The 17,592-nt window shown below is 54.0% G+C and overlaps 1 protein-coding gene across 1 annotated transcript in view; it reads left to right on the top strand.

The window, feature by feature from the left end:
- Positions 1–2,197: 2,197 nt before the first annotated feature.
- Positions 2,198–17,592, top strand: part of HCN4 (hyperpolarization activated cyclic nucleotide gated potassium channel 4) — a 38,312-nt gene continuing 22,917 nt past the window's right edge. The window contains exon 1 of the mRNA XM_079125318.1: positions 2,198–3,492. Within this exon, the coding sequence (XP_078981444.1) occupies positions 2,708–3,492 (785 nt within the window). The 5' untranslated portion in view covers positions 2,198–2,707. The remainder of the gene's footprint in view (positions 3,493–17,592) is intronic.

Genomic DNA, 17,592 nt, shown 5'->3' with positions numbered 1-17,592 from the left:
GAGGGTGAGATGCCAAAGGGGAAGAATTAGGAGGACCTGACCTCTGTCCAGCCAGTGGCAGCAGTTCCCATGAAGTTGTATCTTGGCCTTATGCTCCACCTTTTCCCAGAATCCCCTTCAAAGATATTTGCTAACTTTCAGGGTTCCTTACTCACTCTCAGAGTTAACACTTAACTGATCTGCTCCCTGTCCAGAGGTGCCTACGCTCCTGCATTGGTGCCTAGGTCTCTCAGATGAGTAGATCCTGTCTTATCCCTGAGGAGCTGGTTCAGAAGGGACATGAACTGCATTGTGTTATTGGTACTCGGGTTGATAGGAGTTCATGGACCATGGGAATGCGGGACCTGGGCATGACCAAGATTTAGGTGCTCAGGAAAGTGTTCCTTCCTGGAGGAGAGGATACCCTGTCATGGGTCACTGGGAAGCCTGTGTGGGCTGCCTTTCTGAAGCTGGTTAGGGCAGATTAGCTCCCAGTGGACAAAGAAGCCCAAAGAAGGGAGTTAAAGGAAGGTATCCCCTCCATAGCTGGTACACCAGGGCAGGCAGGGCTCTCAGCCAGTTAAGAATACTCCGTCTCAAGGAGACCCAAGGACATTCAGGGATTAGGCCTCCCAGCATCTGTGCAGAGAACTGTCAGATCAGAGCTGCTCAAAAGTAGAAATGCCAGCTACGGGTGATGTCACCACCCTGTCATCCCCACCCCCTTGGGAGGTCCTGTGGTCCAGTGAGTAGAGCAGAAAAGCCCTGCCAGGCTGCACAACTCCCAACTCGTATCTCCTCCCAAATTCCTGCTCTGCAGGTGGGGGGAGGTGGTCACAGTGGGCTAAGAATTTGGATTAAGAAATCATTGAAGAAAAACTTCATGCTATTCTTCAGAGTTAGGGGGATCTTTTTGCCTCCTTCCTGTGAGACTTGGCTGAGGATCCACTTCATCATAAACCCAGACTGCAGCCTTCCCTGGCTAACCCCTTTCTTCTAGTTCCATCCTATCCTCACTTCCCATTTCTGAGCTAATCTGGGTCTCAGACTGTCTCAGGGTGTTGGAGAGTAGAGCTTATACATTAAGCTGAGCTAGTGGGATTTGTCCTTAAGCCTGCAGCATGTAACACGGGGAGGGAGGACACCCAGCTGGATTCCTCGGCTGGCCTGGAGAGGGGGCAGCATACGGAGTGGGGGCTGTGCAGCTGCTTATGGGGCGTCTGGATGGAATTGGAACTCCCCTAGGCTGGACCACATGGGTGATGTCTCGATGGAATGGGAACACAGCGAGAAGGTGATCCAACGCCAGTCCCAGAGTGCCCGCTCACCAGAGGAGCCCTCACACCCGCTCCGGGTTGCAGCCCGCTCATCTCGCGAAACCCCATCATATCTGCCCGGGAAGAGGAGTGTGAGGGGATCCGGCCTTCGGATCCCGAGTTGGTGACTGCAGCGGTCGCATTTCCTCGAAGTCTTACCTCGAAGGGCTGGGTCCCACCCGCGCTCCCTGTGAGTGCCTTGCGAATTTCCCTTACGCCCTTCTGGCCGGGCCGCCGGGAGGCTTCGCATGGGAAAGACCAGCGCGGGGTTCGCCCCCAGCTCGTGTCACTGGAAAACCCCGGGAGCCGCCCCGACGCAGCGCGTTTCCCGGAAACCCCCTCTCCAGGCTGGTTGCGGGAAGGCAGAAGCTCCGCATCCATACAACCGACACGCCTCCCCGGGGGAGGGTCAGAGACCCAGGCAAGAAGCAAAGCGACCAGGGAAAGGAGAGCCCAGAGCTCGAAGGAGACTGGGAAACCCCGCCCCCGCCCCGCAAGCTTGAGGAGGGGATTTTGCCACAGAAGCCGAAGTCCTACACTTGGCGGGGGGCGGTCCCAGCCCTTGGTCAAGGAGAGATATTTGAAGGCGCAGGAGTAAAGACGCCTCCTAACCCGGCACCTAAGGCCCAGTAAGGGTCCACCCCGCGCCCACCGCCAAGCCCCCGCCCCCTCCCGGCCCCCCAGCCCATGCGCCGCTGCCCCTTTAAGAAGCCCAGGTAGGCAGGCCCGGCTGCGGGAGCCGCTCCTATGGCAACCCGCGAGCTGCGGCGGCTTCATGAATATTCCGGGGCGCGGGAGCCCAAGCGCTGCCGGAGGGCGCTCCGGGGGAGGCGGCCGCTGATGTAAGCCCGGCGGGCCGCTGGGCTCCGCTCGGCTGCGGCGGGAGCCCCGGGACCGGCCGGCCCGGCTCAGCCAAGGAGGCGAGGCGAGCTGGCGGGGCGCCTGCCACGGAGCCCCGGCGGCGAGACCGACTGACAGTCCGCCCGCCCGCGGGACGCTTGCCGGGGAGGCGAGCGAGCAGTGCGCTCTGCGCTCCAGAGCAGTCCCCAGAGCGCCGCGGCCGCAGCACTGCTTCTGCCCGCGCCCATTGTTCCCCGCGGGGGCGGGGCGCCTGGAGCCGGGCCGCGCGCCGCGCCCCTGAACGCGGGAGGGAGGAATAGGGAGGGAGCGCGGGGTCCCCGCGCCCAGCCCAGCCTGGGAGGAGGCGCAGCGCGGCAAGCCGGGGGACCCGGAGCCGGACTGGGAGCCTCCCGGTGGCGCGCAGCCTGCCCGAGCATGGACTCCTGAGGCAGCCCCGCGCTGGCGGCGAAGGACGCATCCCCACAGGCGGACTGACAGGCGGGCGGACCTGAAGCCAGCCCCAGTGCCGCACCCGCACCCCTGTCCCCGGCCCGGTCCCGGCTCCTGGCACCATGGACAAGCTGCCGCCGTCCATGCGTAAGCGGCTCTACAGCCTCCCGCAGCAGGTGGGGGCCAAGGCGTGGATCATGGACGAAGAAGAGGACGCCGAGGAGGAGGGGGCCGGGGGCCGCCAAGATCCCAGCCGCAGGAGCATCCGACTGCGGCCGCTGCCCTCACCCTCGCCCTCGGCGGCCGCGGGCGGCACGGAGTCTCGGGGTGCGGCCCTCGGGGCGGCGGACAACGAGGGGCCGGCCCGCAGCGCGGGCAAGTCCAGTACGAACGGCGACTGCAGGCGCTTTCGCGGGAGCCTGGCCTCTCTGGGCAGCCGGGGCGGCGGCAGCGGTGGAGTAGGGAGCGGCAGCAGTCACGGGCACCTGCATGACTCCGCGGAGGAGCGGCGGCTCATCGCCGAGGGCGACGCGTCCCCCGGCGAGGACAGGACGCCCCCAGGCCTGGCGGCCGAACCCGAGCGCCCCGGCGCCGCGGCGCAGCCCGCACCCTCGCCGCCGCCGCCCCAGCAGCCGCCGCAGCCGGCATCCACCTCCTGCGAGCAGCCCTCGGCGGACACTGCTATCAAAGTGGAGGGAGGCGCGGCCGCGAGCGACCAGATCCTCCCGGAGGCAGAGGTGCGCCTGGGCCAGGCCGGCTTCATGCAGCGCCAGTTCGGAGCCATGCTTCAACCCGGGGTCAATAAATTCTCCCTGAGGATGTTCGGCAGCCAGAAAGCCGTGGAGCGCGAGCAAGAGAGGGTTAAGTCAGCTGGGTTTTGGATTATCCACCCCTACAGCGACTTCAGGTAAGATGCCCGGGTGGGAACCCTGTGGGTGCTCCGCGCGATCCCAGGCAAGCTTTCTCTCCTATCCCTGTCTCCCCTCCAGAGTTAACTTTCCCTCCTTGCGCTGGGCGCTCCAAGAAAATCTGGGCGCCTCTAGGCTCCCAGACACCCCCAGACCTCCTCCTGAACCTCGCTGGGAACTTTTCTGGGCTCAGACTCCTGTCTTGTCTCTTGGGTCTGGACAGCTTCGGAGACAGGCTGAAAAGGGGTTCTGAGCATGGCCTAGACTTGCCTGCAGCCAGGATAAGGTTCTACCACCTTAAGCCACACATTCCACCTCCCCCCTCAAGGCTGCAGAGTCGAGGTGGCCATCCTAGAAGCGCTCCAGGTCATTCAGCCTGCAGAGCGGGGCTCTGAAGGGAGACAGACCTCTTAGTAGCTGGGCCAATTCCTTGGGTGCTGACTGCAGACATCAATATCCTTCTGGCATCCTGGGAAACTGCAGCCAGGCCCCTGGATGACTGAGGTCACTGGGGTTTCAGGCCCAGGATGAAAGCCACCTATGCCCCCTCAACCCTGGCTCCAGTGCTCATGCTGAATGTTGGACCCAGAGCAGGAGCCCTGGGCATCTGACTTCCAGCCTGGCAGGGCAGAATGACCTTGCTCTTAGTGGTCAGTGAAGATGCCTGGTATCCTGACTGATGTGCAGCTGTCCTGTGACCCCAAGCTGTTTCAGTGCTTCATCTCCACCCCAGTGGCCCAAGTCCTTGGAGCTGCTAGATCTCTCATGTGTCAGTTGTGGGTCTCCAGGCAAAAGATGTGACTGCCAGTCAGGGAGAGGGACCCTGCCCCCTCCTGCATCACCTGAGTCAGATGCCACTGAACGCCAGATACTCCTTGGGGCTGTGGACATATGTGTGTAAGAGAGAGATTGTTGTTGCCTCTGGGGTTGGCATTAGGGATGTCTTTACCCAAGACAAGGATGAGGTCTTCCATTGCCCCTCTGGTCTTTCCTGACACACCAGGTTGAGATGACAGTCTTGGAAACATTCATTCTTTTGAGCTGAATTTCTTTCATTCTCCCTTTCTCTGGGCCCTGCCCCTATTTATCTCTCTTGCCTACCTGGCCTTCTTGCCTGCCTATATAAATGAGCATTTTGCCAACCTAGAGCCCTCTTTGCAAACTCCAGGGAAGCTGGATTTGTAATGAGAGCAAAGCCATTTTCCATCCAATGGGAGAGATTTTTCTGGTTGGGAATGACCAGTCAGACAACACCGGATGGCTTAAAATAGGTGGTGAATAGAGGCCCCTCTCACTTTTTTTTTTTTTTTTTTTTTTTAAGGACTGCTCTTTTTAACCCTAATATTCAGGCTTCCCATTCCCAGAGGGCAAGGAGCCCGGGGGCAGACTGAACAAAGCCATGGTCATCAAATTGTGTGAGCAAATGCAGGACCCTCCCCTCAGAAACCGTGTCTGGTTTTTCAGTGCCCAGTTCCTAAAGAGCGAAGTCCTCCTGGCCAGGACTGGGGCTTAAAGATCCCAAACTGAGCCAGGGAGGAGTGGACAGGAGCCACATCTCCTCCAATCTCTCTGGTTGTTCTGAGCTTCTCCTATCTCTGAGTGCCTCAGTAGTGCCAACAAACCAGTCCAGTATCATCCACTTGAGATTGTTGAGGGGCCCTCCCATCCCATGCTCAACCCCTGCCTGCCTTTGTGGTAGGAAAGCTTCCATTCAGGGTTCTTGTCACCAAGCACATTGCCAACCCCAGCAGTGCCTAGCAAAAAGCACTAATGGGGGGGGACCTTTTGGGCCCTGGGCCTTGCCCCGTTGACCTCCCTTACCTGGAATGGGGAAGTGCTAGGACTGGGTAGATTTCATCCAAAGAAACCTCACACCTTTCTGGTTTTATCTCTGCCCCTCTTGGTGCATCAGTCTGCAGTCCCCCTGCTGCGGAACCTCCCACTAACTGCAGGCTGCCTGGGACATGGTGTCGGGAGGAGAGTGGGGGACATAGGGAGAGGTTGGATGCAGCAGGACTGATAAATGAATAATGGGAAAAGTGTTCAACTGAACTTTGAATCTGGGTTTGTGCAATAAGCAACAGGGACTGGTGCCTAGAAGTATGCATCCCTATGCATAACCTTGTAGTTATGTGATGCTGGGTCTGGTGGAGGGGAAGAAATCCAAGAAAGATCCTCTGTGTGTGTGCATGTCTGGAGAGGTGGTGGTCATGCCTCTCCTGACTCTAGGCCAAAAATAACTAGTCTCATCTTCAGGTCAAAGAGGCAGGGCCTGACTAAGTTGGCTAAGCTTAGAAAACCCGTCACATAACCTAGACTAATCCACTCCCCCCTTATCCAGCACCCAAGCATTGGCCCCTAGAGTTTCAGCCACCGGCCTTGGGCCCCTGTATGGAACCAATCATCATTGCCCTTCTCCAGTATCACCAGAGTTTCTACAAGCATTGCCCAGGTCAGTTGAGGATTTATTCATCATTTTGACGGGCAGGAAGCATTGATCCAGCAGAATTGGTTTAATAAAGAATCTCCAGCAAACCATGATAGATTGAGTTTGTGGTTTGGGCTGTGATGGGCTGCTTCTGGCATCTGTCCTGGGGGAGGAAGACTGGGTGCCCTTTCCAGGGCTGGAGTGGGCTTGCTGTGAGGGGCCACCATAACCTGAGCCATGACTGGCTCCGCTTCTTGTCATTAGAGCACTCCCCCAACACTGTGCCCCACCTACCCACATGGCTCCTCCCGTCTACAATGACTTTGTCCTCCTCTTCTCTTCTGTTCCCCATTTGTCTTTTGAAACTTATATTTATGGTTAAGGGAAGAGGCCAGCACATGGCAACCCCCTAGGACATTGTTCCCTAAGCTTCTGCCTAAGGCTGGCTTGGCTCTTTGGTCCCAAGTGGATCCTTCCTTCCCTAGGTGCTATGTCCAAGAAGGCAAGTTGATGGGAACCTGGAACAAATAAAGCATAGTATCTAGATAATTCTGTTTTCCAAGAAGAGAGAAAGGGGAAGAAAGGAGTGGGGACTGCAAGGGAAGGTGTAGCTGGTTTTGTTCCCAAAGGCTGGTGAGCCTTTCAAGCACTAGGCTCCAGGGTTGGCCTGGGTGTGTGGCCTTAGTTGTCTAAGTGGGTATCTTGGGGCAGTATGGGTGTATATGGGGGCCAGCAGGTAAGTCCCTATGCAGGATGCCAGTTCTGGGACTTCGGCTGGGCCCCCAAAGCTAGCTCAGCCTTGAGAATAGGGGTAGCCAGAAGCTTGGTCCTTCTCATTCCCCTGCCTCTACTCTCTCGGCCTGAGCCTCTAAAGCTGTGAGGAATGGAAGGGAGAGGAGGGAAAATATCTTTTCCTTGGGGCAGAAACACTGAGCTCTGTAATCACAGACATTGGGATGATGGCCTGGCAGGTCCTATGTATTGTCCTGACTTCCTGCTGCTGGTCCAGGAACTCAGTTTTTGCCACTGCTTACCTCACATCACCTCTCAGCCCTGTCTGCTATGAGACTGGGCTTGGGTTATGAGCATTCTTTGAGCCTCGGTTTTCCCACATAGAAAATGGCAAATTCTGATGCCTTTCTCCATGTCAACTGTGGGCACCATCTGGAAGTGAGCTGCCAGAAGACCAGGATGCTGTTGTGAACCACATCTCCCTGACATCACTGCTTTCTTCCCTTGGTCCTGGGCAGAGTTATGGCTGGCACAGTGGGCAGCTGGTTCTCCAACTGTGAAGCGGGCCCGCCTCCCAAGACTGGGATTGGTGGAACTCAGGACTTTGTGCTCCCAAGAGGCCTGGTGCACAGAAATGTGCTGGGACAGAGAGCCAGGACCCTCAGACAATCTGTGGCCAGGCTTCAGTTCTCTGGCCTGGTGGCAGCTTGTAAGGCTTGGGGCTGCCTTCTCCCCTGCCTGGGCCTGCCCCTTCAGTCCCTCAGTGCTGTGAGGCACAGACCTTAAGCCTGTTAGGTAGCCTACTTCACATAGGGAGCTCCCAACGGTATTAGTCTGTCTGCCTCTCCATTTGCCCTCCTCTCCCAGGCTCTAAGGCATTCCTGGTTCTTCTGGGATACCCTCTTGGGTCACTCTGGCCACCATCCTTCTGCCCCTCCCTGGCCACCTCTTTGCCTTTGGTTGAAGCTCTATGTTTATTATAATGTAGCTTCTGACTATAATGTCCTCCAACTCACCTGAGGATCTTATTGAAATATAGACTCTGATTTCATTAGTCAGGGGTGGGGTCTGAGATTCTGCATGCCTGAGAAGCTCCCACTGATAAACTCCTAAGTGGGGCTGCTGCCCTCATGGCCCCAGAGTGGACCTGGACCAGGCTTGAAGTACTGAGTTTCCAGCTCCTGTGCTTGTTCTGTACTTGGCCTGAGTCCCCTGAGGGCAGATCCTGTGTCTTCTCCCTTTGGCCTTAAAGCCCTGGGCCTCCAGCACCAAGCTCAGAGTGGCGGGTGAGTGCTGTGACCTGGGCAAGGCCAAGCCACAGAGGTCTGCTTGCAAACTTGAGGATGTGGGATTCAGTCTGCTTCTCCTTTCCTGCAGCTGGTTGGACCCTGCTGGCTCTTGATGCTGGCTTCTGGGGTAGGGGTGAGCAGGGAAAGCCAGGTAACTGGAGGACCCTTGTTAATTTATCTCATGTCACCACATTCTCAGCTTCTCTCCCATCCAGAGGGCCAGAGGGCTTGTCCTGGCTTGGGGAGAAGGGGTAGGGCATATGGTGACTGCTGTGCTGCAGTGAGATTTCCAGAAAGGAACATATGTTGTCTGTGAGAGAGTCCAGAGGTAACAGGGCAGGGGAGCGGGTGTGAGGTGGCACTGACAGTGGCCAGCTGGGAGGAGGACAGAGGCATTTGGGAATGGCAGCTGCCTTAGCACTTTGAGTGGGGGCTTGGTCCCAATGTGATATGTTCCTCTTCTGCCCCAGGCTCCCCAGCAGCCTCTCCTGTGGGCTGGCCTTGCCTGTCACTTCTCCCAGCCCCGCCCCCCCACCCTGGAAGGCACCAGTCCCCATTCAGATGACAGAGCTGCCAAGTGTCATAGCAGCCCAAGTGGCCCTTGTGCCAGCCACAAGGCTGTCCACCGTAGGGGAATTCACCCAGAGCAGAAGGTCCCTGCTGAGTTCCCCTAGGGGCTTGTCATATAACTGAAGAGGCAGCAGCTCCAGCTTGGCTCAAGGGCTCTTACAAAGCTGCTACTGCCAGTTGCTAATTAATAGAAGGGCCACTGAGGCCAGCCAGACAGTCCTGCTCTAGCCCAGGGGATACTGAAGAATCCATATTTCCCAGCCAGAGAGGGACATGGGAGGGCAGGGGCATTGTCTTGGCTTCAGAGAGGATGTTTTCTGCCAGCCAGGCTTCTTTACTGAGAAAGCATTGCCAGGGCCCTGGAAGTCTGTGCTCCCCAGGGCCAGGAAGCCACTCGGAGACAACTGTACCATCAGTACCACTCAGAACTGAGACGGGAGGTGAGCTCCATCACTGAGGGTGCTCAAGGTAAGACCCAGAGGAGTACTTAGATCAGAGCTTGCCAGGCAGCATCCTGTGGGTCAAATACCCAGAACCCAGAGGTGCTGTGTTTGGCCACCATAACGAATTAACAAATCTGAGTTCATGTTTTAAAAGGGAAAGATGTAGGGGCTGGGGTGGTAGGTCAGTGGTAGGGCGCTTGCCTAGCATATGTGAGCCACCGGGTTCAATTCTCAGCACTGCATATAAGTAAATAAATAAATGTCTGTTGACAACTAAAAATATGTTTAAAAGGGGGGAAGATGTAATATAAAAATATGGTTTGGGGGCTTCTTTTGAAAAAACTGGAAATTCTGGTGGCTCTGGCCTCACATTCCCATGCCACAGCCAGGATATTGAGGAGACTAGAGGCCACTCCCTTTAAACTGGCTTTTGCTGTCTGGTTTGCCCATAGGCCCAAGTGGTCCCTAATGTATCTGTCTGTCTTACTCGCTACTATGTCATCTAGTCACCTGAACCTTGTAGGTTTCTGAACGTATAGTCCTCCACCCGAAAGCCAGGTAGGGTCACAGACCACAGCCACCAACCACGAGGCATCTCCCATGTGCAAGGCCGTGCTGGCAGCTTCATATTCTTGTTTATCCACTCTTCATAGAGATCCTCCAAATAGTTTTACTGTCTTTTCAATTTATAGATAAGGCTCTGATGGGGGCGAAGGAGAATTTTGCCTCAAATCATGTCACTGTGAAGTACCAGAACTGGAATTTGACCCTGTTCTGTAGGACTCTGAATTCATGTTTGTCTCTCCTTCTCTCCCTCCCTCCCTCTTCTTTCATTCCCTCCTCCTCTTTTTCTTTTTTGCTTTTTTAAAAAATGTAATTACATGACTAGATCAAGAGAATATTCTCCTGAGAACTAAAATATTGAGGAGGGGCTCAAAAATGGGGTGGTGGTGGTTGGTAGGCATAGGAAATCGATCAGGTCTCAGAATCCCAGATCTGGAGAGGTGTTAGCAAGCCCTGGCCTAGAAACTTTCTTGTGTAGAGGGTGGGCAGAGACATAGAGAGGGGAAGTGACTGGTCTAAGATCACAGAGGAAGTCTATGTCCAAAACAAAATTAGAATCAAGTGGGTTATATCATGTGTCTTCAAAGTTCTCAAAGCTTAGGTTCTTTCCCAGCTTCCCACCTGGAAGGTATCAGAGAAACCTTTTCCTGACTGGTTTTGTCACTTGAAGTTTGTTGTCACCCCAAGCCTCACACCTGTTTTTCTGGACTAATAGTATTTTCAGGGTCCCATCATAATTTAGGCTCAATGATAGAGCTCAGGCTTAGTACATGGAAGCCCTGGGTTCAGTCCTAGTGCTGCAAAATATTATTATTATTATTATTATTATTATTATCATCTCATGGTAAGGGAATTTTTCCAAATCTGAAGATGTAGAGTCTGGTGACTGAGCCATGTTGCCTGAAACCCCAAACCTGGGGCTGTTACTCCTGGAGTTGCCAGCCAGGATGACTGCCCACCTGCTCCTTCCTAGGCAGGTCCTAACTGCTGTGGAGCCCACTGGGGTTTTGGAAGCATATCTGGGTACCACCAATGCCCCTGCTCCTGGATGAGAATAATCATGGCTCAAAGGGGTGGGGTACAAGTAGCCAGTAGTATCTGTGTTCTGTCCACCAGAGAAATAGATGGTCACTTAGTCTATTCCTTATATCCTTCAGAGAAATGAGGATGTGGTCGCTGAATTAGGACCCAGCATGTGACCAGAACTGAGACCTGTTCTGTGACCATGGTCAAAGCTCAGTCTCTGATGAAGATGGGGCTCAGTGTGTAACCAAGAATGGGATTCAAATCTGAGAACATGATTTGGGCTCAGACTGTGATCAGGATCAGGGCTTAGTCTGTGACTAAGAGTCAGAACTCAACTTATGACCAGTATCAGGGGTCAGTCATGACTGGGGTCAGGGCTCATCCTGTGACCAAGATAAGGGACTGGACATGGTCATGGACTGAAATCCTTGAATAAAGCCTTTGAACCAATCTCAGTGCCCTCCCTGAGGCACCAGGGTTTGGGGCAGGTGGGCCTATTGCCTCTCTCCTACCCTGTGCCCCCCACCCCTTTGGGAAGTCCTCCCTGCATTCCCTAAGCTCCCCTACCCCTTGGTATCTAAGCCAGCTACCGCTGGTCCTCTCTGGGAGGTAAAGTACAAATTATAAATAAACAACAGTGCCACTGCTGCCGCCGATGCTGGAACCACCAAATCTCACACGTGACTACTCCCCGCCCCGCTCTTCTTCCTCATTGTTGGGGCTGGTGTTCCCAGCCAGGCAGCAAACTCAAGGTGCCTGCAGAGCAGTGCTCAGGGATGGGGACACGAGGTGTACCAGCTTGATAGAGGGACTCCCTTTGCCTGGCTGCTCCCCCAGCTCTGGGCTACCACAAATTGCAGAGCAAGCAGCGGGGCCTCCAGGTCTGATCACGGCAGCTGCGGGGGCCTGATAATTGGCTGCTGATGATTTTGTGTCTGTCTAAGCATTTACCCATGTGGGTGGATGTGTTATGTCTGCATGAACGAGGCTTTCAGAAATTAATACGTAATGGGGCTGACTTAAGCATTGTTTTCTGGGCTTGGGGGGAGGCAAACAAAGGGGGTCATTCCCCCAAGGAGACCATATAGTCCATTCTAAAACTGTCTATGATGGGGGATGAGGGCTCATAGCAAAGAGGAAGATGGGGTTTCAGCTCCTCTTAAGGTGCCTAGGTCTAGATTGGGGGAGTGTAGACAAGTGATAGACGTGTGAATTGATAGTCAGGGAAGGCTTCTTGAAAGAGGTGAATCTTGGCTGGATCTGAAGGAGAGAGAGAATCATTCTGCACACTTTCTTGGAAGCAGGTGTCTGAGAACTTGAGCTAAGAGGCCACTTGGTTGGGGAAGGTGTTGACAGGTACTGAAGGCAAGTTACTCTGAACGTTCTCTGTGAATCTGTATTCCTTAAGCTCTTCCCTTCACCCTGAGGGTTCTGCGCCTGCAGCCTCATCTGCCTACCATGCTGCCTGAGCATGCAGATGTGTACACCTTGGTCCTTGTGGCCTAGGAGAGCTCTCAGCCCCAGCCCCAGGTGTGTAGCCCTGGAGAAGACTCCTTTCTCTTGCCCTACTAGGCCTGGAAGGCAGGTGTTGCTGCTGCCATAGTGTCACTGAGTGTGTGGCCAGGAGCCCAGAAGTAATTTCCCTGCAGTTCCCATTGAAGCCTGGAGCAGCCTCTGTCAATGATTAACATGAGTCCCAGTCACTGGAGTCCCCAGCCATAGGCTTCTCCCACCTGTAGTTTGTCAGAGTACGTGAGGCATCTGTTCCCTTCCCTAGGGACAGGAAGGACCCTCAGTTACACAGATCTCATGGATACCATTAGCACCTTTTAGAAGGCCCAACAGAAAAACCTCTGCAGACAGGCCATCTTGTTGCAGCCCAGAGGCTGGCCTACCTGGAGCCCTGGGGCCTCTCATCCTGAACTGGGCTAGTTTGTGACAACCCACCCCTCCCAGAGTTTGCCCCTCTGACCCTCATCCTGTTCTGCCTGGTGACTTCAACAAACTCCCTTCCTCTCTCAGTGTCCAGGGTCAGGGCTTAGTCTGAGGCTGAGAAGAGAGCAGAGCTAATTGGACAAATAGGTATTGAACCCGTAATCCTGACCCCATTAGTGCAAATTGAGCTAGCAGGGCAGGGACAGTGCTGACCAGTAGAGCTGATAAGAATTGCCTTCCTCTTCCTGGGGATTCTGCTGAGGCCCAGCCAGGCATGACCCTGGAGCTTTACAATCTCTGTAGTCCTGGAGCAGATGGGGGATGCCTTACCTATGGGCATCTTTCTGCTGAGGTTTTGCCGGTCTCTTTGGCAGTGTAGTTACCGACCCTGCTGCCCAGTTATATCATGGCCCCTGTGGAGTGGTGGTTAGTCTTTCTTTGTTTCCTGGGCATCCTCTCCAAGGACTGACAGAGCAGGGACCTAATGAAAACAAGCTGAAATGTTGCACTTCTCAAAGAGTCCCACCAGCGTCCTTCCAGCCCCTAGGGGTCTATTGCTGGGGGTGGTCATGGCCTCCTAGAGCTTAGACCTGGCTTTAAAAGAGTTCGGAGTTGTGCACCCACGGAGACCCCAGTTCATACTGAGGAAGTGTGTTTGGAAGAGCCCTGTGAGACACGTCAGCAGGACTGTCCACAATGGATTGGTAGAGGAAAGAAACTAGAAAGGCTGTTTCTCCTGGCCCAGAGGCTCTGGGGAGGCAGCTTCCGGGGATATGGCTGAGGGGAAAAGCCTGTGAATCAGAAGCCAATCATGTGGTCTTAGGTGAGGCCTCACTTTCCTGGTCCTTGCTTTCCCCAGCTGAAAATGGAACTGAAGAGGAATTAAAGATCCCAAAGCCTAAATTGGCAGTTACTGTGGAATTCCCTGGGGGCTTTATATAATCATGGTGCCCGGGCCTCCCCAAAGTTAGGCTGGACAGGTACAATTTTGGGAAGCACCCAGGCGATCTGTTTCCATCACTTAGGGAGTCCATGAACTGGGGCATCTCTAAGGCCCTTTCTGTGTTAACAGTCTGCAGTTTTCTGATTGCTTCATGTGCTTCAGTCCTTCAGTGACATCCCAGAGCTGGGTGTAAAATTCTGATCCCTCAGCCCAGCGTCCAAGCCCATTGGTGATAGGCCCCCCTCTCCAGGGAGCTGTTCCCCTTTCTTCCATACAGGTTGCTAGGGATCATAATCATAAAAATCTGGGGCCAGGAGGGACCTCAGAGAACATGGCCCTTGCTCAGCTTCTTTGTTAGACTGGGTTTTCCTGGAGAGAAGCCACAGAGACCCATCCAGCTTTATGTCTTTGGAGTTCGTGCACTTCTGGGGGAACTTAATATTGTTTGACCTGCCCTCAAACCCATCTCAGAAAAAGGGGGGTATATTTAGCTCCCCTCTATGGGGCAGCACTCCCATAGCTTCCTCATCAGCCCTTCCATGACCAGTGCTCACTGGCCTTAGGACATGCTGCCCCAAATCCATGCCCAGTGCCTTATGTTGAGACGCAAGCCTGTTTCCTCCTTCACACTGGGGCACTGGTGGCACCTTCCAGCGTGAGCAGGTGAGCTCTCCTACCTCATTCCCCCAGAGGTCGTGCTCACATGCTACTCCACAACAGTATCTATTTTTGTTCCATTCGCCTGAGTGGTAGAACAGAAGGTTCCTGGGGGAGTGGTGTTTGAGCCTTCTTTGAATCTTGTAAGCTGAGCTGAGAAGTTCTCCAACGCTGGTCCTCTCCCCAATTTTCCCCAGATGGTCTTGTTAGCTGGGTGAAGCACAGAGGAGTTAGGCCATTAGCCTGAGGGAACACAGCATCTTGGCAGCTTGGAGCATTGTAGAGCAGAGCAGATGTCCCCTGCTGTGCAGTTTGAGAATGTATGTGCTTTCTTGCACGTGTACACATACACTAGTGTGGGCCCGTGTGTGCACAGCCGTAGGGGTTCCAGAGGTCTCAGTCCATCAGAGAAGTGATGGATTGTTACCTTGAAGGGTTCCTTTGGCTAGCTATACCGTCAATATGGTGCAGCCACAATCTTTTCCTTATGGAACTCTCTTTAACCACTTTCAGGCTTTTCTTGGTCCCCAGAAGAGTCCTGACTTCTTAGTCTGGTGTTCAGAATGTCCCCCATCTTCTCCTCAGACCCATGTCAGACTGGTGGTGGAGTCTGAGTTCTCTGAGGTGCTTCCTTCCCTTAGCAGGTGTCCACCCCCTCAGCTGCCCTGGCTGGCCTCCAGCCTCTGTACTGAGGACTCATGGAATTTGGTGTGTCTTAGAGGTTGTATAGCTCCATTCTCTCCAGAACCAGTTGAGAATCTAAGAAAGGAGCCAAGAGAGGCAGGGACTTATTCAAGGTCACACAGCAAGTTAGTCCTTCCATTGTGTGGCATGGACCTCGAGCCACAGTGCCAATCTTCCTGATCCATGGACACACTGGGCCCCACTTCCTCTCTGAGGCTTTGGTAGACAGGAGGCTGTGCTGTCCTCTGCTCCTCCATTCACATCCTCAACTCTGGCTGAATTTCCCCTCTGGTCATTTCCAGCCTATGGAATGCAGAGCCAGACAAGCTCCTCATGCCATTCCCCAGCTTAGGATCCTGTCTCTCTTGGAGCTGCTCTGGGTCATCAGTTCCTCTGTGGAGCAGGTCTGCCCTTCCCCCAGACAGGGCTGCTGAGGTGGGGCCAGTCCATATGTCTCAGAAGTCTCATAACCCTCACAGTCCATACCCTGCACCTTAGTGGTCACAAAAATAATTATGGTGATGATGATAATGGCTACAATGTATTAAGTATTTATACTACAGAGCATGTTAGAAATACCATCTTATTTCATTCTCCCAGAATCCGGGGACATGGTCTCATTAATGGTCTCGTTTTGCACATGAGAAAATGGGCTCGGAGAGTTTAAGTGATTTGCCCAAGGCAGCCTTGGTCATCTCTGTGGAGCTCGTTGGCAATGCGGATGTCAGGCCCCACCTCACACCTCCGGGAGCCCACGAATGTTGTCCTTAGGAGGATCCCCAGGTGTGCATTACAGTTTGAGTGTGTGATGGAAGAGTCACAGATATGAAAGGGAGGATTCAGTCACAACCCTCAGCTCACCTTCTCCCTGGCACGTGGCTTGAGATTAGCCCCCAGAGTATCATGAAGGACCTCAGTCCAGGCCAGGTAGGGGCTAAAGAACCAGGAGTAAAGGGTTATTTGGGGTTTAAAACAACAACAACAAATCTTGTTCTTTAAGAGAACTATCATCATAGAAAACTTAGAAAATAAAGGTATGCTAAAATCCAAATACCTGCCACCCCCTGGCCCCCATGAACTAAGTAAGCAGTAGGTGCCTTTGGCTTTAAATCTAACTGTGTCTGAGGCAGTCTTCGGCAGCCCAGGGAGAAGCTACCTGGGAGCCCTGTGATTCTGAGTCAGAGATTTTGAGGTGGGTTAAAAATAGAGCCCTAGTGGCCAGGCGGTGGTGGAAGGAAGAAAGCAATTCATCTATTGTAGTGGAGAGACCCTGAGGTCATTTAGGGGAGGCTGGGCAGGAAGAAGGCAGTGGCGGGGGGCAGATTTCCCTCCAGAGGACTAAGCTGCCAGTCCTAGCTTGGCCCAAGAAGGTTGTGCAAGGCAGGTGTTTCAACTCAGAGGGGCAGGGAAACCTGAAATGCAAGGCCAGAGGCTGGGAGGACCTCCGCTTACCAGGGCAGCAGCTGGCAGCTCCTGGGGACAGGGTAATGAGTGGAGTACTCTACCTCAGAGAATGACAAACAGGCACCTGGAAGGGTAGGGGCAGGGGTGGGGGGTATTTTGTCCCTAGTGACCTTTGCAGGTTAGGCTGGAAACAGCCTGAGCCTTGGTTGCAATCTTTAGAGAGCCTAAAAGAAAAGGTGATGGGAAAGGATCAATAGGGAGAAATCGAAGAGATGGACAAGAGAGGGGATCTCCTGTGAGGTCCCTGGGGAGGAAAAGGGGATGGTATCAAGCAGGCTGGTGGAAGAGTTTCTGATTCCCTTGGGACTGGAAGGAAAGGAAGAGGATGAGGATGAGGGATATGCAACCAGGTAGAGTCTGGTGGTGGAAAAAGGAAGCGGACAGTCTGGTGGCTTCTCTCTTCTCTGTGGAGTACAAGGTGGTGTCATCTGCTCATGGTGAAGGGGATAGAGGCAGTCATCTGAAATAACTGCTCTGGAGAATGGGTAGGGAAATTTGCTAGAGGTTCCAGGAGGCCAGGGCCTGACTGTGTTGGAAATCATGAAAAGGTTGAGGCACAGGGAGCTGAAGGAACTTGGATATTTAGTAGAACTGGTCTGAGATTGTGGGATTTTCTGTAAAAGTCCCATGCAAATGTGAAAAGGGTTGATGGTGGCCCTGGCCCAGGGTTCTGCTTTTGTGAAGAGGGTTCCAGAAAGGCAGGGCATGGGGATTAGAGTATTAGGGAGGTGGATGAACTAGACCATGACGTCTGGGGCAAGCAGATTACAAGGAGGCAGGACGGCTCTTTTGGAGAGGATCTGAGGAGTCAGCAGACTATGAGCTCCCGGGACACTGCAGGATAGATGAAGCACAGCTGATGAGACCTGGGGAGGAAGGAGGCTTGAGGGGTTGGCTCATCTGAGACTGCAGAGACGGGATGTGGTGACGTGGTCCGGGGTGTGCAGCTGGGATGGATGCCTGGCACCGAGTTGTTAGAGTCAGGGCTTCCAGCTCCCAAGAGCCAGGGTTGTCTGCATTGATGATATGGAGTAGAAGTCACTCAGAATGATGGCAGGATTTGGCACACCAGGTGCCAGTATTGCTGTGGTCCCTGAGGGTGGCAGATGGATGCTGAAAGGATGGCCAGCAGATGACAGAATGCTCAAAGGATCTTATAGACATTTCTACCATAGGCAGAAAGTGGCAGCAGTAGGGAGAGGGGACAATGCTGACTCACCCCTGACCTTGAGGCATGATGGATTTGGGAGAGTGATGACCTTACAATGCAATTAAGGTTCACTTAAGGGGAAAAGCAGAGGGGTTAGAGAATGAAGAAGTTGAGATGAAGGTTCCTGGAAGAGAACACAAGAGAGAGGTTTGAG

The sequence above is a fragment of the Sciurus vulgaris genome, assembly GCF_902686455.1.
Source record: "Sciurus vulgaris genome assembly, chromosome: 2".
Lineage (NCBI taxonomy): Eukaryota > Metazoa > Chordata > Mammalia > Rodentia > Sciuridae > Sciurus > Sciurus vulgaris.
This window is presented reverse-complemented; position numbering and strand designations above follow the sequence as displayed.